Source organism: Heterodontus francisci, chromosome 8, assembly GCF_036365525.1.
Source record: "Heterodontus francisci isolate sHetFra1 chromosome 8, sHetFra1.hap1, whole genome shotgun sequence".
In the NCBI taxonomy this organism is placed as follows: Eukaryota; Metazoa; Chordata; class Chondrichthyes; order Heterodontiformes; family Heterodontidae; genus Heterodontus; species Heterodontus francisci.
The window spans coordinates 58,687,682-58,711,841 of record NC_090378.1 but is presented as its reverse complement, the minus strand read 5'-3'; the positions used below and the strand labels follow the sequence as shown (position 1 = coordinate 58,711,841).

At 42.8% G+C, this 24,160-nt stretch overlaps 1 protein-coding gene and 1 pseudogene across 10 annotated transcripts in view; one reads left to right on the top strand and one right to left on the bottom strand.

Moving 5' to 3' along the window:
* The window catches only part of nfia (nuclear factor I/A), a 516,334-nt gene that overhangs the window by 289,138 nt on the left and 203,036 nt on the right, over positions 1–24,160 (top strand). For all 10 annotated transcript variants that reach the window (XM_068037192.1, XM_068037191.1, XM_068037196.1 and 7 more), the window contains one exon: positions 18,852–18,926. In XM_068037192.1, the coding sequence (XP_067893293.1) occupies positions 18,852–18,926 (75 nt within the window). The remainder of the gene's footprint in view (positions 1–18,851; positions 18,927–24,160) is intronic.
* Positions 11,966–17,867, bottom strand: LOC137373000 (PHD finger protein 23B-like; annotated as a pseudogene).

Sequence of the window (24,160 nt, the reverse complement as noted above, 5' to 3'; positions counted from 1 at the left end):
CAAATCTCACCCCTTGCTGTATATTCACAATACCTTCTGTCCTTCCCCTTTCTGACTCAGAATGATCTGTCCTCGGCAAGGGACTCGGCTTCATCCCCTTACCCCCCACCTCAATGAATTTCGAATGACATGATGCTGAGCTCTTCTTCCGTCGCCTCCACCTCCGTGCCCACTTCTTTGGCCAGAAATCATCTCCCCGCTCAGTGGACCCTTTTACCCATCTCCAATATTCTCCTTCAAATTGGACCCCTCCCTTTGGCCTTTTGCCCTCACTTGATCTTTTCATTGAGAGCTGTTGGCGTGACATCGGCCATCACAATTCCTCTGCTCTCCTCACTCACTCTATAACCTATCTCCCTCTGAACTTGCAGCACTCTGTTCTCTCAGGTCTAACCCTAACATTGTCACCAAACCTGCTGACAAGAGTGGTGCTTTTTTTGTCTGGTGTACCGACCTCTACCTAGCAGAGGCCGAATGCCAACTCTCTGACGCTTCCTCCTACCTCTACTGGACCATGATGCCACTATCGAACATCAAGCCACTGTCTCCAGGACCGTCACTGACCACATCTCCTCTGGAGATCTTCCCTCTACAGCTTGCAACCTCATAGTTCCCCAACCCCATAAAGCCCGCTTCTACCTCCTTCCTAAAGTCCACAAACAGGACTGTCCTGGTAGACACATTGTTTCAGCCTGTTCCTGCCCCACTGAACTTCCTATCTCAACTCTATTTTTACTCCCCTGTCCAGTCTCTTTCCACGTACGTCCGTGACTCTTCTGATGCCCTTCGCCACTTCAACAGTTTCCTGGTACTCACCACCTCCGTGCCATGGATGTCCAATCCCTGTACACCTCCACCCCCCCCCACCACATCAGGATGGTCTGAGAGCTCTCCACTTCTTTCCAGAACAGAGGCCCAACCAGTCCCCATCCACCACCACTCTCCTCTGCCTGGCTGATCTTGTTTTCATATTGAATAACTTCTTCTTCAACTCCACTCACTTCCTGCAAACAAAAGATTTCTAGGGGTACCCGCAAGGGTCCTAGCTATGCCTGCCTTTTGTCCTATTCAGCCCTCCTCCCTTACCTCTTCTTCCAATATGCCTCCGTATTCAACAGATCACTGTCTGCCATCTCCAGCATGATGCCATAACCAAACACATCTTCCCCTCCCCTTTCAGCATTCCAAAGGACCGTTCCCTCTGCAACACCCTTGTTCACTCCTCAGTCACCCCAATTTCCCTTCCCTTTTCTACAGCACCTTTCCATGCAAGCGTAGGAGTTGCAACACCTGCCCTCTTACCTCCTCCTTTCCCACCGTCCAGGCCCCAAATACTTCTTCCAAGTGAAAGAGCAATTATACTACTTTCAATTTAGTATACTGTTTTCGCTGCTCACAATGTGGTCTTCTCTACACTGGGGAAACTAAACACAGACTGGGTGACCACTTTGCAGAACAGCTCTGCTTTTTTTTTTAAATTTGTTTTTTTGTGGGATGGTGGCGTCGCTGGATAGGCCAGCATTTGGTGCCCATCCCTAGTTTCCCTTGAACTATTGAGTGGCTTGCTAGACCATTTCAGAGGGCATTTTAACAGTCAACCACATTACTGTGGGTCTGGAGTCACATGTAGGCTAGACCAGGTAAGGACAGCAGATATTCTTCCCTAAAGGACATTAGTGAACCAGCTGGGTTTTTACAACAATCGACGATGGTTTCATGGTCACCATTAGACTAGCTTTTAATTCCAGATTTATGAATTGAATTCAAATTTCACCATCTGCTATGGTGGGATTCGAACCCATGTCCCCTGAGCATTGGCCTGGGCTTTGGATTATTAGTCCAGTGACATTATCACTACACCAAGGCCTCCCCTGCTCAGTCTCCAAGCACGACCCTGAGCTTCCTGTTGCTTGTCATTTTATTTTTCCACCTTGCTCCCACTCTGACCTTTCTGTCCTTGGCCTACTGCAGTGTTCCAATGAAGCTCGGTGCAAGCTCAAGAAGCAGCACCTCATCTTTAGACTGGGCACTTTACAGTCTTTCAGACTCAACATTGAGTTCAATCACTTTAGATCGTAACCTCTGCCCCCAGTTTTTTCCCCTTTCACATTTTTTTTTGTCACCCCCACCTCACCCTGTTTCTTTTAATCCCTTTACTTTAGTGCTCATAGAGTCATAGAGAGATACAGCACTGAAACAGGCCCTGCGGCCCACCGAGTCCGTGCCGACCAACAACCACCCATTTCTACTAATCCTACATTAATCCCATATTCCCTACCACATCCCCACCATTATCCTACCACCTACTTACACTAGGGGCAATTTACAATGGCCAATTTACCTATCAACCTGCAAGTCTTTGGCTGTGGGAGGAAACCGGAGTACCTGGCGGAAACCCACGTGGTCACAGGGAGAACTTGTAAACTCCGCACAGGCAGTATGCAGAACCGAACCCGGGTCACTGGAGCTGTGAGGCTGCTGTGCTAACCACTGTGCCATTGTGGCGCCTTATACAGCCATGTACACCTCATCCAGACGCATCTTTTGTTTCTTTACTTGGCTTTGTACCATGAAACCTTATTCTCATTTATTGTCTCCTACCCTCCGCACTTTCAAAGACCTTCCCTTTTTTATTCTCCCTACTCCCTCCCCCCCCACCCCCGACCCACTTCACTTGCTCAAAACGTATTAAATTTCTAACCTTTGCTAGTTCTAATGAAAGGTCATCGACCTGAAACATTAACTCTGCTTTTCTCTCCACAGATGCTGCCTGACCTGCTGAGTATTTCCAGCATTTTCTGTTTTTGTTTCTGGAACAAAGGATGTTCCACATATCCCACAAAAAAGGAGGCATAGCTAGGACCCATGTGGGTACCAATAGCAACACCTTTTATTTGAAGGAAGTTGAGTGGAGTTGAAGGAGAAGTTGTTCAATATGAGAAGTAAATTGGAGAATCAGGAGTGGAAAATATTGAGTCAAATTTGTAGCACTCATGATTTTCTAATGATTAATTCTAGTTACTAGAAAATTGGAAGCCAGGAGAGCTGACATCTGCACCTGTCAAAGGAGGTCAGAAGCCTTGACTCACAAAACATATCCTTATACTTTTTGTAGATTATTTTAACTGCTACATTAATCTGTCCATTCGGCTGCTAACAGTGAAATATCACAATGATGAAATAAAAAGAGTGAGATGTGCAGTATGGTAATGACAGTGCAGCCATTCCTCAGGGACAAAGCTAGGGAATTCTGCATGTGGGAATGGAATAAAACTAATCCAGGTCTCAGCGGAACATTCTTAGACAAAATGCACTGATGATTTCTGTGCAAAGTCACTTCACTGCAATTAGAGTCTGATTCAGATGCAGCAGGTGTTTTCTCAGCCATTCCGGCATTTCAAAATGCTTTGCCTGGGCTTTTTGTGGATACAGACCTGCTCCCCTCTGCGAATGGCACTCACACATATGTATTTATTCTCATTTCTCATGCAGTGAAGCTATGCAGATCTTCAGATATCCAGGTTTCTCACAATTTCCTGATGGAAATATTCTATTAATTGCTGTAAGCAGAGGCTGAAGATCTAGAAAATGGCTGTATACCTGTATTTCACAGCTAGTGTTGTGTTGTTCACTGTTGAACACTTGTGGGTTTTCCAAGAGTCTGCTACTAAGAGAGCTCCCAGATTAAATAAAAGCATGAGCTCTTCAACTTTTAACAGTACTCAATAATGGCAACAGAGTGTGATTCTTTCCTTATTATACCGACTTGCATTTTAAAAAAATTGGCTTTAATTATTGCTGTTGGCCATTCATGTCGGAATCATAGTAAAATTGCCCTGCTTGCAGTCTGTTGCTACCACCTCCAACTGCGGAAGGATCTCTCTTCCAGTTAAAACTCATTCAGAACATTACCTTGTTTGTCCAGTGTTGTGAAGACTCATGCTTACATGTTCCTTTTTCCTAAGTTCCAGAAGCTGCCAGCATCTCCTGAAGGCCGTGTAACAGTGCTTTGTCAGGCTTGTTTGGGTATGTGCATTGGGCTAACTCCCCCTAAAAAGATTAAATGCCCACATTGGGCTGTCATTGACACCTGTGACATTTATCTCCATGACATACACTGTAGATCACAGTCAAGTTTTGATAGCTATTGTAATTCAAGCTACGTTTTTTAAAATTGAATTTTGGTTATGGAAGGGCATGTGAGAATTCTGTCCTCTTTTTGCGAGCCTTGCACACCAGACTTGTTCAAAATGGACTTTCATGCTGATGTTCTGTCCTCTTCTCATCATTATCTTGTATGAACTTCACATAAAAGCAGCTGAGTAGCTCCTTTTAGAGTAATGCACCTCCATTCTGCAATCTTGCACCGTGGAAGTCCTGCTCTCTTCACTTGCCTTCCCTGTTTCCTAACACCATGAGCCAGAGATGACTTTGATATATCCTGATTAGCAGGCATGAAAATGGACTTGTGCTATATGGCAATATGTGTTATATCTGAAAACACCTGTGGGGTTCATTTTAATCTATGTTGCATTCAGTGTACACTTCCTTGTAATGTGCACCTGAAGTTTGGACTAATGTCACCTTTAAATTGCTTTGAAAATTTGCAGAAACATATGATGATGTAAGCTGAGAAGGTAAATCTTAATATGCAGAAATTACTTATTTTATGTCAAATCATACAAAGCATACATTCGAGAATTGCAATTTTAGTATTCTTAAAAAAAATAAACAAGCTGAAATTCCAATCAGTGCTCAGTTTTTAAACAATTCATGTGCCTTCTTAGATTTCCTCAGTACAGAAATTACTTTCCAGCTGAAAGTCTGAGTAAATGATCCATCCTCAAGTCTTTCGTTCTGTGTCGCCAGTCTAAACACCAGATAACCTAGACCCAGTTGGCTTCTAGATGGGTTTTATACCACTTCCCTGAATCTATTACTCCAACATTCCTAAGGCTTCAATACTATTTGTCATTATGTTTTTTTTTCAGTACCAAATTCCTAGGGGCTATTGTTTCTTTATTAATGTCATTCATTCACAATTCTTATTTTTGGTGAGAACTAACGGGTTCACCACTGTATGGTCATCCTGCCCCCAGTAAAGGTTTTAATCTTGTGCCAGTGAAGTGTTAAATCATTGCAAAAATTAACTTTGTATTAGATTTAAAGATCCTGTTGTGATAGAAACATGAAAATCAAGCAGGTTTTTCGAAACCAACAACAGCAGCTTATATAGTGCCTCTGACATAATGAAACATCACAAGGCGCTTCACAGGAGCATTATAAAACAAACTATGACACCGAGCCACAGAAAGAGATATTAGTCAGATGACCAAAAGTTTGGTCAAAGAGGTAGGTTTTAACAAATAATTTGTAGCTGGTTCTAACTTAGCACATTTGAAGGGTGTCAAATTTTTCTTGTAACCAAATCTATGTCAAAACAAGCTGGCACGATGCCAGACCATAGCGAGATCTATATAATGCTATTATGGCCTCCTCCCTCGTAGCTGTAAGGAATCAGCAATATTGTTTCAATTTAATCTTGAATTCAAATAGGTGAAATTTAGGAGAGCTCAAAGTGTTGGGTATTGAAGTATGAAATGCGTTAGGCCTTTTTCATTTTTATATTTCATGCTCATTTCATTCACGTTGCACAAACTGTACAATGCTAATGTGATCACAAATCGAAGCTCAATCATTTAGATTTTGGTCATTTTTCCTTACTTAAGTACCTGGTCCATGTGTATGTTGTATGTGAGCTGGCAACCTTTTGTAACCTTAGTTGAAGCAGAGGCTCAAGGTGATACATACAAGATTGATTCCTCTTAGGTTTTTAGGGGAATATGCTGATACTCACACTTAGCTTTTTGTTAAAAGTTTATCATATCACATCAGAGCTCCTGTGGGAGCCATTAATAATCTTCAGTAAAATCCAGCAATCTGGCTTCCATTTTCTAATTATAATATTTACATTTTAGAAACAATATATTGCCCCAGATTTTGTTGAATTACTGCCCCCAGTACAGTAAATAAATTAAAATGCACTCTTAAAGACTACTGCCTGAAATCCACCACAGAAACACCTGCATTCTTTAAGGCCTTCCAGAAGGTCAGTTCAGCACATTTGAATATGGTCAAGATGTGTGACTAACACTTCCACCAATTATCCTTCATTAACAATGCAAACCCACCCCAAATAATTACTGTCAGTATATTAAGGGGTGGGAAGAGCTGCTGAAAAGTATTCATGGGCAGATAACACACTTGGGAAGTCATTTTGTGTGCTGCTACTGATTCACTTCCTACATAGAAATCTTTTTAATCCTTTGAGGCTTCAGTCAGCACTTTGGCTGTTACTTGTACTGAGCCCTGCTCAGTGTATTGCTTTTCACACCTAGCATGAATTTCTCAGTGGAAATACCTTTAGTTTGATGGTATGAAGAGGCCAAGGATGAAGATATAGAAGAAGAAGTGAGTTTGGAGGATCTTCGAGTTGGACATCACTCTTCCCTCCCTACACGTGGACACTTGCTCACCAGGGGCCATAGAATTTTTTTTTTGCTGCTCAGTGGAAATTGATTTGCAACGTCTCATTTTTTGATCTTATAAATCTCAGTCCTAGTATTTCCCTGACTCCCACTAAGTCACAGAGCCCTGTAAAACTGTCATTATTTGACAACAGTAGCATTGGCAAGAACTAATGTTTGATCAGACCTGGTTATGATCCCCCACACATTCACTGGGCTGTTTATGTGAGGAAATGAAAGAGTTACTGTAGGCAGTAGTTACAGATTCCATTGACTGAGCCAGACCTGGCCATGGGTTACCAGCTTGACCTCTTGATTAAGTACTGCTACATGACATGGGATTAGAGGATGGGGAGCAGGAGTGGGTGGGAGAGACCTAAAGGGAAGAATAAATAAGAGGGGAAAGCAAATAAAGAGCAAAAAGTTGAAAAGGAGAAGGTATGAATACAACATTGTACTTTAAAACCAAATTACTATGCATTTTACAGAATTTACAGAAATGTTTAAACACTTGTACTTTGTAAATGTGAATATATGATAAAATATATTACTGACAAAAACTATTGTAATGAAAAGCTGCTGGGCTCTGTGCTTTTCAGTACTTCTTCTTCTTTGGCCTCCTTGTCTCAGGAGACAATGGGCAAGCGCCTGGAGGTGGTCAGTGGTTTGTGGAGCAGCGCCTGGAGTGGCTATAAAGGCCAATACTACAGTGACAGACTCTTCCACAGGTGCTGCAGAAAAAATTGGTTGTTGGGGCTGTTACACAGTTGGCTCTCCCCTTGCGCTTCTGTCTTTTTTCCTGCTAACTGCTAAGTCTCTTCGACTCGCCACACTTTAGCCACACCTTTATGGCTGCCTGCCAGCTCTGGCGATCGCTGGCAACTGACTCCCACGACTTGTGATCAATGTCACAGGACTTCATGTCGTGTTTGCAGACATCTTTAAAGCGGAGACATGGACGCCGGTGGGTCTGATACCAGTGGCGAGCTCGCTGTACAATGTGTCCTTGGGGATCCTGCCATCTTCCATGTGGCTCACATGACCAAGCCATCTCAAGCGCCGCTGGCTCTGTAGAGTGTATAAGCTGGGGATGTTGGCCGCCTCGAGGACTACTGTGTTGGAGATGCGGTCCTGCCACCTGATGCCAAGGATTCTCCGGAGGCAGCGAAGGTGGAATGAATTGAGACGTCGCTCTTGGCTGACATATGTTGTCCAGGCCTCGTTGCTGTAGAGCAAGGTACTGAGGACACAGGCTTGATACACTTGGACCTTTGTGTTCCGTGTCTGTGCGCCATTTTCCCACACTCTCTTGGCCAGTCTGGACATAGCAGTGGAAGCCTTTGCCATGCGCTTGTTGATTTCTGCATCAAGAGACAGGTTACTGGTGATAGTTGAGCCTAGGTAGGTGAACTCTTGAACCACTTCCAGAGCGTGGTCGCTGATATTGATGGATGGAGCATTTCTGACATCCTGTCCCATGATGTTTGTTTTCTTGAGGCTGATGGTTAGGCAAAATTCATTGCAGGCAGCCGCAAACCTGTCGATGAGACTCTGCAGACACTCTTCAGTGTGAGATGTTAATGCAGCATCGTCAGCAAAGAGGAGTTCCCTGATGAGGACTTTCCGTACTTTGGTCTTCGCTCTTAGGCGGGCAAGGTTGAACAACCTGCCACCTGACCTTGTGTGGAGGAAAATTCCTTCTTCTGAAGACTTGAACGCATGTGAGAGCAGCAGGGAGTAGAAAATCCCAAACAGTGTAGGTGCGAGAACACAGCCCTGTTTCACACCACTCAGGACAGGAAAGGGGTCTGATGAGGTGCCGCTATGCTGAACTGTGCCTTTCATATTGTCATGGAATGAGGTGATGATACTTAGTAGCTCTGGTGGACATCCGATCTTTTCTAGTAGTCTGAAGAGATATTTGGATGTTTGTCACAAGGTAGATTTGTTAATAGATTTCAGTCTTTGTTAGTAATTCAAAGGTTAATGTTTAACCCCTTAAACGTAAGTAAGGAGTCACCAGATTCTGAAAGAATGTACATAACCTCAAACATAAGTGGACCCTAATGTGAAAAGCAGGCAAATGTCAAAGCAAAATACTGCAGATGCTGGAAATCTGATAATGCTGGAAATTCTCAGCAGGCCAGGAGAGAGAAGCAGAGTTAACGTTGCAGGTTGATGACCTTTTGTCAGAACTGGACAAAGTTAGCGATGCAACACATTTTAAGCAAATATAGAGGCAGGGATGGTGGGGGAGGGGAAAATAGAACAAAAGGGAAGGTCTGTAATAGGGTCGAAAACTGGAGAGATTAAATGACAAAAGGGATTATGGCGTAAGGCAAAAGGAGATGGCAAGGGGACAAGTCAACAAGTACAAGACGGGTATAATGGAGGTGTAAATGGGAGTAGCAGAATCATCATCAATAGCTGCTGTCTGAAAAAGTTGGGGCAGTGGTTATAATCAGAAATTGTTGAACTCAGTGTTGAGTTCAGAAGATTGTAAAATGCCTAATCCAAAGATGAGGTGCTGTTCCTTGAGCTTACTTTGAGCTTCATTGGAACAGTGTAGGAGGCTGAGGACAGAGATATTAGATTGGAGTGGGACAAAAATTAAAATGACAGGCAACAGGCTTGCAGACTGAACAGAGATGTTCCACAAAGCGGTCACCCAATCTGCATTTGCTGTCCCCAATAGAGAGGAGCAAATATAGTATACTAAGTTGAAAGAAGTACAAGTAAGATGCTATTTCACCTGAAGGAATGCTTATAGCCCTGGATGGTGGGAAGGGAGGAGTTAAAAATGCAGGTGTTGCATCTCCTGCACTTTCATGGGAAAGTGCCATATGAAGGGAAGGGGCTGCTGGGGTGATTGAGGAGTGGACCAGGGTGTCGGGGCGGGAACAGTTCCTTTAGGATGCTGAAAGGGGAGGGGAAGATATGTTTGGTGGTATCACATTTGACACGGTGGAAGTGGCCTCCTACACTACCCCATTTGTGAAGGCTGATGAGGTGGATGGCAAGGACAAAGGGATCCCCATCATGGTTCTGGGAGGGAGGGGAAGGGTTGACAGTAGAAGTGTGGGGAATGGAAAGGACACCGTCAAAGGCTCTGTCAGTCACGGTGAAGGGAATTCCTTGGTTGAGGAAAAAGGAAGGCACATCGGAAGCACCAGTATGGAAGATAGCATCTTCAGAACAGATGCGACCGAGAAGGAGAAACTGGGAGAATAGAGTCCTTACAGGAACGAGGGTGGGAGGAGGTGTAGTCAGGGTAGCTGTGGAATCAGTGGACTTATAATGGATATTGTTTGATAGCCTACCCCAGACAATGAAGACAGACAAGGAAGGCAACTTTCATCTGTCTATAAGAGCCTAAGAGAATTAAATGTAGACAGCTTCTGCAGCCCTGGAAGTGCCAATGGATAACTGCAGCTCTGACTTTATGTTGAGCATGTAGTTATTTTAGTCCTCTTTTCACTTTTTTGTTTACAAAATTCTCATTATTACAGTCTATTAAATCTGAACCAGGAAACAATTTTCCAATCAGTGCTCTGATCTGGGCAGGGATTCTGCTGCCTTTTATTGCTCGGCCTCTGATTATTGTTCTCTATTCAAAAACACTCAGTTCTAACAGTTGTCATTGAAATCCCAGATAATCTCTCAGGGTCAAAGGACAGTCAACCATGACTGCTGCAGTTAAAAGGTTATGCTGATACTGTTGTCCAATTTCACTCCTTTTCACTTTCTACACTGAGTGATCAGTCCCTCCCTTGGCATTTTCCAGCCAGAAAAATACAGGAAGGAGGTGTTTAATCTGACCTTGGAGACTTAATGCTGTGACTTATTTACAGGAACAACACATCTGTGTATTTGGGCCGAAGCGACTGAAATTTATTGAGTGCTTACTAATTTTTGTGGAAAAATGTATCATTGGTGAATGCCTCCTTATTCTTTCCAGCATGTGTGTGTTACTATCTCAATTTGAATTTGCATACCTACCAGTCCCATCTCTTTCAATTATGCTGTGAGCAAGTTGTAATAACAATAAAATGCATGCAATTTGGACTTCAGTTGCTGGAATTTGGGGGAGGGGATAGAGGTGAAGTGCATTTTGGAGGATTCTTGCTTCCACAGAAACAGTGCACTTATTGTACTATATCTCAGTCCATTCAACTGCCATAGCAATTTAAAAGCAGATTTGTATCAAAAGCAAAATCACCAAAACCATCCCTTGGCTGAAATAGTCTATTTATTTCATTCAAATGTCTGATCAAATCACCACTGCGATATCATACTGAAGTGAACACATAATAGTGTTGAGATTCCTTTGTGCACTGTTTTTAGCACATTGGTTAATCCATTTGTGTGAAATTCCTTTATGCACTATATTTGCAGTCATTAACTGGTTAAAATCATTAATGGCTCTAATGTTAAGCATTAAAGATAAGACATGATCCCTGTGCGAAATACAAAGAAACTGTTTTTAAAGAACTGAAAGAAACAAGATTTACTTAGCGCCGTTGACCCTTGAAAGAGATCAAAATGTATTGATTCAACCATTACATTGCGAGAGAACTGGCAGTTGTGAACACTGAGAGCATGCAGTCTGAGCGTTGATGAATGTAAAGTGGAATCATCAGCAAAAGAGTGGATAGAGTTGGATGGTGAGTAAAGGAGGTAATTGATATGAAGAAGAAACAGTAATCCTTGGAATTAATGGAAAAAGAGCTGTTGGTTGAGCCAACCACTACAAACCAAATAAAGTGATTTGAAAGGAAACTAGATGGCTACGAATGCAGCTTTGATGGGAGACTGCATGATGATAACATGGTTAGAAGCATACAGTGCCAGACTCAGTCCAAGACTTTGGCAATGTCCAGGGCAATAACAGATTGATTATTCTTTGAAGTCTTCAAGAACAGAGTTCCAGAAGTGTGCATGATCATCAGTGGAATAGACAGGTAAAAAACATGCTTGCAAATATTGATTAGACCAGAATTAGCGATCGATTATTTGAGAGCGAGCAATAGCTTGAGAAGGATGATTCCTAATAGGGCACAAAATCAGGATGGGCTTGAAACTGAGCTATCTACTATTCTCCACAGGGTGAGGGTTAGGGTTAATCTGTTATACAACCACAACTCTCTGCCTTAGTGATTTCTCACTTTAAACCAAAAGCACATAATACTCACTGTTGCATGTACCTTGCATTATCTTTGAGTCCTCCACAGTGGAAAGGAAAACTGCAAGAAGAGAGGAAAGGATCAACCCTTCCTGCACAGGGCAATCTGTATACTTTGTAACCTTTACTGCTCAAATAAAGTAACTCACTTCTGGCTTTTTACAGGCTTTCTTTGGCTGACCTACTGCCCTTTTTTCCATTTCAATTTTTTTACCTCATGCAAACAAGTCACAAAACAGGCTCAGGAATACTTCATTCAAGGAAGCTTCTTCTGGCTTGAGCCCAATTTACTCTGTTCTTTCACATCTCCACATTTCTCATAGAAAAAGACATCAGGGGCATTAGACTTTTGGATTTTGGCACAAAAACATTGTATTATGCTGGTTATGTTCAATCACTGGCCTGTCTGCAAAGGGCTTCTGACAATAACATGTCACTGGGCCTCGCGAGTCACCACCTGATCCCACCGTGATATCTTCATCCATTATCCGTGTTTCACCTTAACTACAGCTTGTTTCACCACAATGTACTGAGACACTCTTTGAATTCCATTTTATAGTTCCCAGTATAAGTTGTCTGAATTTGCTCTCAAACGCTCATAGAGAAAGCTTGCTTTCATCACCACCTCATCACAGTTCGTTTCAATGATCTTCTGATCTTTTCCTCAGTTCTTTCTTTTTTCATCTCTAATTTCTTGCTCCTTTTAATAGGAGCTAGATTTCTCCCCATCCAATCCCCTATCCTTTTCTATTTCCTTGTGCAACTGTCATTTTCTTCTCTGATTTCTCAGACTCTGGGTAGATCGAATCCTTCAACTTCAGTCTGCTGTGGAATGCACCATCCAGTCTCAGGGGATAGAATACATTTTTACACAATGTCAAGTAATATGAGATATATCTCAGTTAAAGCAGTATTAAGTGTGGTGCAAAGGAGCACTAGGCTGGATTGCAGAGCGTGAAAGTGTGCTTGCAGGAGGAAAATTCCGGTCAGACTGTGAGCTGAGTTCTCAAACCCAACTGATAAAGCTGCTTAAGTGGGTGGGGAAAAGTAAAGCTGTGATTGGAGGATCAGAGAGCACAACCCGGGGGGATGGGGGGTGGGGAGCGGTGTACGCAACATAACAGCATGAGCCAAAAAGCATGGCCAGGAGGTGAGGAGTTCGAGAAACATCTGAGCCAAAGGAGAGACTGACTTTAGAAACTTGAAGTGCTGCAAAAGCAGCTGCCTCATCTGACAAGATTTTGAGGACATTTGGGAAATTTCGTGATAGCTAGGTCTTGTCTGAGGGGATGTCTATGAGCCAGCTGACACTGTTCCGCAGGCCAGATTTGAGTCCATTTGACACCACTGACATAGAGTAATATATACAGGGACAGGTAATATTAAACATGTGTATAACATGAAAGGGTCTCCATTGCCAGAGGCCAAAATTGAAAAGAAATTTGAAGTGATCATTAACCATATTTTGAAAGTATCTAATCATTATGAGGCTGTTATTAACCAGGCAAATTGGGTACATTGGTGCATCTGGAGGACACTGAGCTGTGATCAAGATGATTCCAGGCCTTAAAAGAATATTCTTGAAGAAATGCTGAAGTAACTAAACTTATTTTTACTGGCGCTAAGAAAAAAGAGAGGAGATATGATACAGGTATTCAAAATAATGAAAGGCAAGTAAGAAAACTATTTCTGTTGGGCAACACGCATAGGCCTATAGGATATAAGTACAAAATTCACAAGCTCTCAAGCAAGGTTAGTAGTTTTCACACACAATTGCTAATATGTAAAAAAGCACCCAAAGGAGAATCATTTAGTACCTTTAAAAATATCTGTCTAAAATTGCGATAGAGGAATTTATAGGCCCGGATTTTGCATTAAACATAACAGTGAGGCTAACGGCACTCACTGTTGTAATGGAGTAGATCGGACAACAACTGCCTAATCTGCACATGTGCAGTTAAATGCAGAAATCCAGAGGTGCTGTCTGATTTGTCCTGCTCCTCCACAAGCCACGCTGCACCAGTATCGCGCCGAGATATTTGACATTGAAGTCCAGTGAGGGAAAGAAGTTGCAGTGCCAATGAAATTGCTATTTGTTACCCACTAAACCTCCAGAAAAAGTTAGGGCTGATGCATCCAGGTGTAAGTGGATTTTAATGATAAGTCTTAATTACTGCCAAACAACCTCTTCGGCACTAAAATTATAATTTTACAATTATGGAGTCTCAATCCTTCAGAATTTAATTATTGTTGATTTTTAAAAAGTAATCTTTTTACTGTCTCTTTTCTCTCTCTCAATCTTAACTTTCTTTCCATCTCTTTATTTCACTTTCTGTTTATGATTTTACAATCAATTAAATATTCTAATTTATACTTCCTGGTTTAGACTCTGTGTGGCTCCCTGAGAATTCTTCATTCTGGTTGGTTGAAGAGCCATGCTATTGCTTGCCCTGCACACACGTCATAGATCTACTGTATAGGGCACTCTGCTGGATCAGACAGCAAGTTTCAGCTCAAAAGCCCACATAAAGTCTGTAGGCAGCTGCCAGTGACGTGAACTCCAAGTGTTGTGCTTTTGCCACTGAGCAAAACATCCGAGCCATTGATATTAACACTGCTTCATTATTTTTCAGGGGCAGTTGGGGAAGAAAATTAGTGTTCCTTAGAGTAGGGGATCAACAGATGATGGCAGGGGATGAATCAGTGGTAGTAGAATTATATATGAGCGTTGGATGAAGGTGACATTCTGGTCTAAGTTTTGGAATGCGCCTGCAGGAAACTTCCCTCACTGACCTTGGAAGATTATCTGGGCTTGGTGGACAGTCCTGATTCCCATAGCAATGATGGGACTAGGCCACGAAGGGCACATCCCCGACACTTGCCACTTGGAGGAAGCAGATAATTCCAACCGAATGTGCCCACTTTCGACGGAGTGGGGAATGTGCAAGTTCCTTGGAAACATGCTGGAAGTGCCCCATCAACTTCCTTTATAAGGGGAGCAAAAAAGAACCTGAAAAATGTTTCATTAGGCCTGCTATTGTAACTGATGGTATGCAGTCAGCAGATTTTTGGCCGCATGATTTTTAACTAACGTATTAAACAGCTGGGGGGGGGGGGGAAGGGGGGTAGTTTTATGCTGGCTGCAGGGGTTTCAACGTTGGGGGAAACTGACACTGAGATCCCCAAGTCATCGCTTCTACGGAAGGCCCGCTGAATTTAGTGCCAATCGTGCACTTAACTGGACAGCGGTGGGCCTTCCACAAGATTTGGGACCCCGTTGCCAGAAGTCCTGGCAAATCAGAGGCTGGCAGCTGTAGCGCCACCACAGAGGCAGTGGCTGCTGCTGTAGCTGCAGCAACCAGACACCGAGGAGGGGCGCTGCAACCAGGCTTAAGGTAGGTCAGGGTGTGAGAGGTCTCACGGGGGAGGGGGTTTGGCAGCATAGCCAGGGGGTGGCCCTCAGCAGCACCCCCTCCCCCACCCCATCCCTCGGTCCCTCGTTCAGGCACTGTACTTTCGAATGAGGGGGACCCACCAACCCCCCCCCCCCCCCCCCCCCAATCACCGGAGCCAGGAAGCAGTCCATACAGTTTTTTGTGGTGTGCTTCCCATGTGGTGATGGGTAATTGTGGCTGGAAGAGACCCTTAATTGAGGGTTAATTATCCAGTAAAAGACCTCAATTGGCGGCTGGGCGGGATGACGGTTCACAGGCCTTCCTGCCTCAGACTAAATTTTGGTAAAGGCGGGATGGTGGCGGGACAGCCCTGCCACCATCCCACCTGATTTTATGCTATCCCCACCTCCAAACCAGCCGCGGGGGAGAGCATAAAATTCCACCCCTGGAGTTGGGCTGGTGGAAGTTCAGTCCCTTATGTATTTTTTGATTTGGGCTTTTTGACCTTGCTTCAGTAACCTTGTTTGCCCACATCACAGTATTTCAGGTGGATTGACAGCTCTGCAACACCCTGCTGAGTTACAGTGAGCATTCCTCTACGAATCCCTCTTGCCGTAAAGAAGTGAGGATGAAGAGGAGTTACTGGGTAAATGAGCAAAGCCGAAAGAGGTGCCTCCATGTGCATCAACGCAGCCCACAATAATTCTTTGGCTAATTGCAATATGCAATACATCAATTAATTTTTTTTTAATTTCCAAAATATACTTTATTCATAAAATCTGTAAAAATTACATTGCCAAACAGTTTCAAACAGCACCAAAAAATACAAACATTGCAAGGGGGATCAGTTTCCTTCAATACAATCATGAGTTCCTTCACAACCCTTCCATTTCACATTTGTCATGCCAATTACATTTTTACATTTACAGCAAATGAAAATTTTCCCGATATAGTTCGAGGGGTTTCCCATGGATCCAGCCCCTCAGTTCAGCTTGGTGGGGGGACCTTACACTGTGGTCTTTCCCCATTGAGCCTTTGCTGCGGCTGCCCCAAGCTTTAGTGCGTCCCTCAGCACGTAGTCCTGGACCTTGGAATGTGCCAGTCTGCAACATTCGGTCGTGGACAACTCATTAAATATTGTACTGTATCCATGCATAAGCAGTTCTGACCAAGTGTGCTTGCTTACATGAATCACCAAGATATACTCCATTATCCTCTATTTAACATCATCTACCTTGCACACCCACTGCTCATCTGCCCCATTACAACTGAACCTTTCTGGCCATAATGGAAAATGTAATCAAAATAGTTGCTCATATGAATTACTTTGCATAGGCATCTTTATCATTTTGCATCCCATGCTTCCCCTCTGTCACTGTGTGTAGTCTACCTAATCTGCATACTAACTAATCTAGTGCTCTTTCTAGGTGAAAGAAGGAAGTGAGTAGGCTGGCTGCTCAATGTCATTTGAGTGGCTTGTGTGGGGGCATCAGTTGGCCTTGCAATTGTTGAAGCCACACCTGATGCTATTTTGGATGCTTGGGCGCTCTTTCTACCTCAACCTGGGTTATTTGAGTGGAACAGTCAGATGGCACAGATGTTGAATCATCCTGAGTGACGGCTTCCACACCCAGCTTAATCTTGACTCACTCCTGCTGGGCGCTCCTTCAGCATGACCTGTGATCTTCAAGGGAGCACTGTGCTGCTATAGTAATTCCCTGGTAAGGGCACACTCACCGACACTTGAGCCCAAATATCAAAATATTCTCAAGTGTACCCACAACTGCTTTTGGACCCCTGTGCTGAAGATGGCCCAGGATGTGTTAAGTGTTCCAGAGTGGCCTGCAGTTCTGTGAAGCACTTCAACACAACCATACAGATGCAGCAGCAGCAACAATAACTTGCAGAATGTATAGCACCTTGAACACAAGAAAACATCCTAAGGCACTTCACAGAAGAGTAAGTACACAGACAAGAATTGACGCTGTCAAATAAAGAGATATTGGGGGTGAATACAAGCTTGACCAAAGAGGTAGATTTTAAGGAGGGGCTGAAAGGAAGGGGATACAGGTTTGGAGGGAATTCCAGAGCTTAGAGCTAGCAGACAATAGCCATCATACCTTTCTGGGTGCACATGTGCAAATAGACTCCAAGAATTGACAGCTCAGAAAACAATTGTGTACTGGCTGTGGATGGAAAATCCAGAAGTCATCAGCTATGGGTGGCCTTGAACTGTCCCTCTTGTTAGCAAGATCCTGCTTTTCTACTGCCACCTCCACATGCTCCTCCTTATGCTCCCTCCACAGTCCCAAGACCCAAATCCCCTTGAATGGATGGACCTCTGCAGGTGCTTGCAACAGGTGGAGTGAGTGTCACTGCCTACTGTGAAGTGTTAACACTCATCATGCTTCAGGATTGTGGATGGGCAGCTTCTTGGGAGCTCTTATTGTAATCTATGAGGAACAAGTATTACAATCATGTTGAAAGAAGAAAGAACATGCTTTTCTATAGCACTTTTCATGATCTCAGGACGTGCCAGAGTACATCAGAGCTCATGAAGTACTTTTGAAGCGTAGTCACTGTTGTAATGTCGGAAACGCAGTCGTCAATATGTGCACAGCGAAGCCCCACAAACAACAGTGCGATAAAGACCAGATAATCTGTTCTGTGATATGGTTGGAGGGATAAATATTGGCCAGGATACCGGAGGGAACTGCCTTGCTTTGCTTTAAAATGTATGATTATGGTATCTTTTACATCCATCTGAGCGAGCAGACAGGGCCTCTCAGGGCCTTTAACATTTCATCCAAAAGACGGCACCTCTGGCAGTGCAGCATTTATTTCCTCAGTGCTGCGCTGAAGTGCCAGATGAGATTATTGCTGGAGTGGAGCTTGAACCACAATCTTCTGACTCAGCGATGAGAATGCTACCACTGAGCCAAGACTGCCATCTTGTAAAAACAAATGACTTGATAGGACATGCTGTGCTATGATGCTAAGTTTGTAAATGCTATTCCTGAGATTGATAGAGAGCCTGAATGTGTGAAAGATTGGAACAGGATGAATCGGAATTGATCATGGGAGCTACCTGAAGATGCAGAATTCCGTGCTGTGGGTTCCACTAATACTGAGCCACCAATTTACACTCTTTTCCTGTAGCCAGATAAGGGCTTTCAGATTCCGGGCCCCATTGCCTATTGTTTATTTCTCCCTTCCTTCTGTTATATATTTCTTTTCGGCAGGCATAAAGTGTTCGTGAAGTGCAGCAAATTTGAAGAGCCCTGCAAGTGGCCAACTTATCTCTCAAAATATGTATGAGTCAATGGTCATATATCATTCAAGTGGCTATTGGCAGAAACATTATTAAGTTGACATTTTCTTTCAAGAAAAAGCTAGAAGAAAAAAGTACAACCTAGCATTTTATTTATTACAAAAAACAACAACATGGATTACAATTTCCAACTAGATTTTATGGTATCTACTATTCTACTTGTAATCTCATATTTTGTATTACCAGTCCACTCTTTAAGAATCAGTGATCAATTGCTGACTGTTTTCTCCCCTTTGGGAGCAGGCCTTCAATTGGATTATTTACCTTATTTGGTTAATTGAGAGTATTTTTAATAAAGGTTTCACGTCTTTCCTTTTAAATTGAGGATGTCCATACTTTATTGTGAAATACAAAATTCCAGTTTGCAAATTTGTGCTCTGCAGAAGCTAACTTTTCTTTATTTCCATGTTTTGCAGGGCATTTGGGCTTCCAAGACAGCTTTGTCACATCAGGTGTGTTCAGTGTCACTGAGCTGGTGAGAGTGTCACAAAGTAAGTGGAAACATTATATGTAAACATATACATGATTAATAAAGGTGCGGATGAAATTCCAGCTGTAGCTCAAATATCTCAGTTAGAGTCATCAAATAATTAAATATCATCCCAGATTTTTAAAAATAAAGTTGCACTTATTTGCACCACAGTAATGCTGGTATTCTTTCTTTTGTAAATCATTGATCTCTTTTATATGTATTGCATATACCATGATCCAGCCATGAGGGTGGATTGGCAACTAGCTCCAATGCCTTTATGAATGCAACCATGTAACCATCCCCTATGAAGTGCACAAGACTGAAATTCCTCTCCCATGCACTGGTGGTGCAAGGCATGTACCAGGCACAGAAGTGGCAGTGATCTTGCAACCAATTTGCATTAAAGCTTGGCTACCCGACCCAAACCTGATGACGTGTGTCAGGTTTAGGTCGGGTTTATATGCTGTGTCCAGCATTCGGGCTCAGGTCTGGTTGGGCTGGACTGTACTGTTTTGTTTTGTTTTCGTTTTAATTAACGATTTTTTTTTGTTTCATTAATATGTTTGTTATTTTTGGGTCGGGTTGGGCATTTAGAAAAATTAAAGGACTCGGGCCCGGGTCAGGTTCAGGTTGTCTGTTGTCTGGTCGGGCCCGGGTCAGGTTTTAATTTTATACCCGAGCTAGGCTTTAATTTGCATTTTAAACACAATTCTCCAGGTTTTCTGCCTGCATGTGAACTACACGTGGTTTGTGCTGCTCCATGGTGTGACTTCCATTAGAGCCTTTGATTTCATACATTTGGGCATGTGCTGGTTGCATCAAAATTTCTAACATATTGCATCAATGGTTTGATGTCATTGTGTACCTATAAAACCAGATAATTGGCCACCAGAGGTATCCTTTGGTCTGGTTAAAGCTGTGCTGCCTACTTGTTTGCAGTGATTTTCAAGGTCTTGTTTTCGGCCCATTTTATTTTCTTTGCATACTGATGTTTCAGTAGCATTGTTAGCTTCAATTCCTAAATTATGTTGGTTTATTCTGTTGTAATTTCACTTTTGCATCCCCTCTAAGTTTGATAGCTTGTCTGAGCTAGGCTACAGCACTCTTTGGATAGAATGGAAATTCCGCTGAAATTTCTTGCGCTCTTAAGGAGAAAGAGAATGAAGGGTTTTTCAGCCAGGAGCAGAGACAGATGCACCCGGAGTGAAGGAGGGCTTAGCACCCACCTGGGGTCCATGTTTTTGGAACATGCCACAGTTTTCTGGGCATGTCAGAGGAGCCATGTCTCTTATACATATATTTCAGCAGGGAGGCAGTCATGGAACTTTGCTTCCAAACTTCCTCTATTACTGACATGGCCCTGCCTGCAGAAGTTAGTCATGACTCTCTTGATCATTTATGCCACTGGCTTATTTCATGGTGCCATGGATGACATATGTCAGATCAAAACAAATGAAAAAGAACATAAAAGAATCAGCTGGTCTGTTGAGCCTGTCCCTCCAGCCCAGTATGGTGTAACCTCTGCACACAATCAACCTCTTCCCACTGGAAGTACTCAGTCTCTGCCCTGCTATTGTAGCTGCACTGTTGATGTGGCTGATCCAGTTACACTTCTGGTCAGTGGTGTCCCCAAGCTGCTGCTGGTCGGGGACTCGTTGATGGTGGTCCCATTGAAGGTCAAGGGGAGTTGGCTACGCTTTCTCTTGTTTGAGATATTCATTATCTGCCACTTATATGGTGTGAATGTTACTGCCGCTTGCGTTCCTACATCTGGATGTTACCAGGTTCTCGCAGTAGGCTGGCATGTGCTGCTGCCTTATCAGGGGATAATGCGAATGGAGCCGAACAATGTGGAGTTGTCAGCAAATGACATTTTTGATGTAGGGAAGGTTAATGATGAAGCAGCTAAAGATGGTTAGGTGGAGGACATTATTTGCAGAGCTTCAACAGTGATGTCCTGGAGCTGTGCTGATTGGGCCCTTGATGGTGCCCCAAAGCCAGAAATGGTAGCCCTTGTTGCCATCCCCACCTTAGCATATTTACCAGGCCTTCTCAGAAAATCGAGTCGTCCTCCTTCCACCACAGGAATTGGTAGACTCCTGGCTCACCTCATACTTCATACAACTCAGTAGAAGAAGCAGCAGGAAACAATCTTTAGCCATCGGGAACTGCAGCTGTTGCTTCAATTGACATCTGCACATTTCTGCTTGTGCCCAGGCTTGCAGCACATCACATACACCACAATGGGAGTATGCAAGTAGTATGCAAATGAAGAGACTTAGGAAACCCAGTGAGGTCCCTTCTGGCCACCAGAAACATAGAATGTGACAGGGCAATGAACTTGGGCTGCTTCTGCAGAATTTCATCCCTTGATATGCAGGAAATCAGGGATGCAAACCTAACCTTAGTAAACACTGTAATATAACAGGCTGGAGTTTGAATATGCTGCTTCAATTCACTATCTTCAGCTAATATTTGACTTGAAGACCATATCTTGAATAAGTTTACTGAGAAGCTGCTGATGCCCCAAGGGCACATTCTCAGTATAAAATAATTTTTGCCCCTCGAGCAATATTTGTTCTTTTGACTTAAGAGGATCCTTGAATGTTGTTTTCTCTTTTTTGACATCATCTGAACAGAGCTGTTGGCTTGAAATTAATATTGCTTAGCCATGTACTACATCTCAATAATAGTCTCTGATTAGTCTCATTAAAAAAAACTAGTGCACTGCTATCAGCCCCATTTCAGAACAAGAGCACTTTGCTCCTATTCAAGAACATTTGGTTTCTGCCCACTTTCACTACTGCAGCATTATTTTTCTGTTTGGAGCTCCAGTGATTCTCATCCCAAGTATTTTTTCTCGTTTAAGCTACAGCACCACTCCATTGATCTAAGATGATCTTGTACTCTTTTGTCCTGCAGCCTGTACCATTGAACACCCTTTTAAAACCCACAGTAACAAACAAAAGCCCCTGAATGTGTGCATTGCGTATTCAGACAAGGTGAGCAGAGGACACATCTTCCACTTCAGTAGCAAACTATTGCACCTGGATTTTGCCAATGAGAATTTTCTAACTTGTCAGCTGTTTTTCTCATGTGAGGACCAAACTCTCCTTTTCTCCCCACTCTGTTCTTTTGGGAATATACATCAACTGTTGGCATGACTGTGAGCATACCAACTGCTCACAGGTCTCTGCCTACACTATTATGGCACAAAATAAAAGCAGAAAATACTCAAAATACGCAACTGGCCTGCCAGCATCTGACAAGAGATGCTTGACAAAAGATGGTTAACATTTCAAGTGCAAACCCTCCGTCAGAACAGATCCAACTTCTGGCATTTATGTAAGTAATAGACACCACAAGATCGTGCTCTTCCAACTGGCAGCCACTAAGCTTCTGTTTTTATTAATTTGCCATTTGTATCTTTCTATACACAGTCCCACCATCTATGTTTTGCCCTTTGGTCGTCTATCAGCTGAGACTGATCCCATTTCTCTCTTAAGGAGTCAAACAGCAGCCAAAGCACAAAAAAAAGCAGCTAGCAGTTCTCTTAATGTAAAACATTGTCCCAACATTGTGGAGGAAGAAAAGAATGGACACTTTGTTATTCAATGCAGGTTTTGTATTACTTCAAGGTTCTTTCTGGTCTGCTGGCATGCTTCATCGTAACTGCACAGTGCTTTCCAAAACATTCTCAATTCTGCCTTTAGTACCTTCATCGTGGCCCCTCTCAATACTATACGGAATGTTGATTAGACACTAGCCTTGTACACTCTCCTGCCAATGCTCTTACCCTCTCTTCAGGGAGAAACCAGGTCTCCAATCTGGTGCACCCTCCTGCAATGTAGCTAGGAAAAGGAAATCGCTGCATGAAGGATAGTGGGGCAATGTCTCACCGTGTGGTAGTACCACTTCTTAATGCTTCAGCGTCTTGTACAATCGCAGTTAACTGCCGCATGTACAGTAAGGATTGCTTTGAGGTTTCACGAGATTGGACTAAAATCTCAGTCTGTATTACCATTCCTGGTAACTATCCAATTACCCCTGCTGGAAGGTGCATGTGTCAGGACGTCTGGATACAGGATTAGGCTCTGGTGTGACCTCTTCCACAGTCAAATAACATATCATTGCTTAATCTCAGGACTGTCAAATAAAGTGATCACTCTGGCAAGGTACGGGAACTGTGCTGGGTGATGCTCATGAAAATACATCTTAGCATGTGTTGTTCTCTTCAGACAGTAAGGAGGGGAGAATGCTTTGCTCTTACAAAGAATGAACTGAAATCAAATGTTTCGTATTGCTTGTCTTTGAGTTTTCTTTAGAAAATGACATGTTTAGGAATAAAATTGTACTGAACCAATAATCATGCAGTATTGGACAGTATACAAATAGTATAAATATATTTTTAAGTGCTAATCAGTACTAAAAACAACTAAAAGAACAAACTCGAAGAGCTAAACAGATTTCTATAATTTCTTTTCCACCAGGTATTTGATAACACTGCTTAGCACATTGAGAGGTTCGCGGATCAGCTGGCTCGTTCATTAAACCAATGTTGACATGACGAGCTGAGTAAAGCAGAAACTGTAAAGGGGGCAGTGTCTTTGTAGAAAAGTGGCCGGTATACCTACTTTTTGTTTAGATGGAGAAATGTAGCATTACTTTTTGTCATTTGAGAGAATTTACATAAGCATTGTATGTTTGAAAAAAAATGGAAAAAAGATTCACCACAGTCTTATCCTTTGTTACTCCAATCTCCCTGACTTACAGTCATTCTGTAGTCAAGTGAATAGGCAGGTGATCTGCTTGCAAACTATTTCTCATGTGACTCTGAAATGGCTGATGGGGATGTGAAATTGTGGTCCAGTGATGATTTTTCCAATTTTGGAACTGAGAACATAGCTGCCCTCCACTTAATGTCTCTCCATAGCACAGTCAAGAACAGAACATGTTTATCTGCTCCCATTTCTTAGCTACCATGTGCTAATGGTCCTATACGCTGCACCACACCATTTAATTCAGGTAATTTCTCTTAAAATAGAGAAGATAATACATTTTGTGATCTTGTTTCTTTTCTACAGATTATATTAATGCATAAGTTTAAACAGTTAAAGACAATTGCCACTGTATTATAAAGAACTAATATTTTAGTATTAAGTGAATGCTCCACTGAATGTAAAGGTTATTACAGAATGCTACAGTCCATCTCTGATTGACAGAAACCAACTTTATCAATGCCAAGAGGTCAGC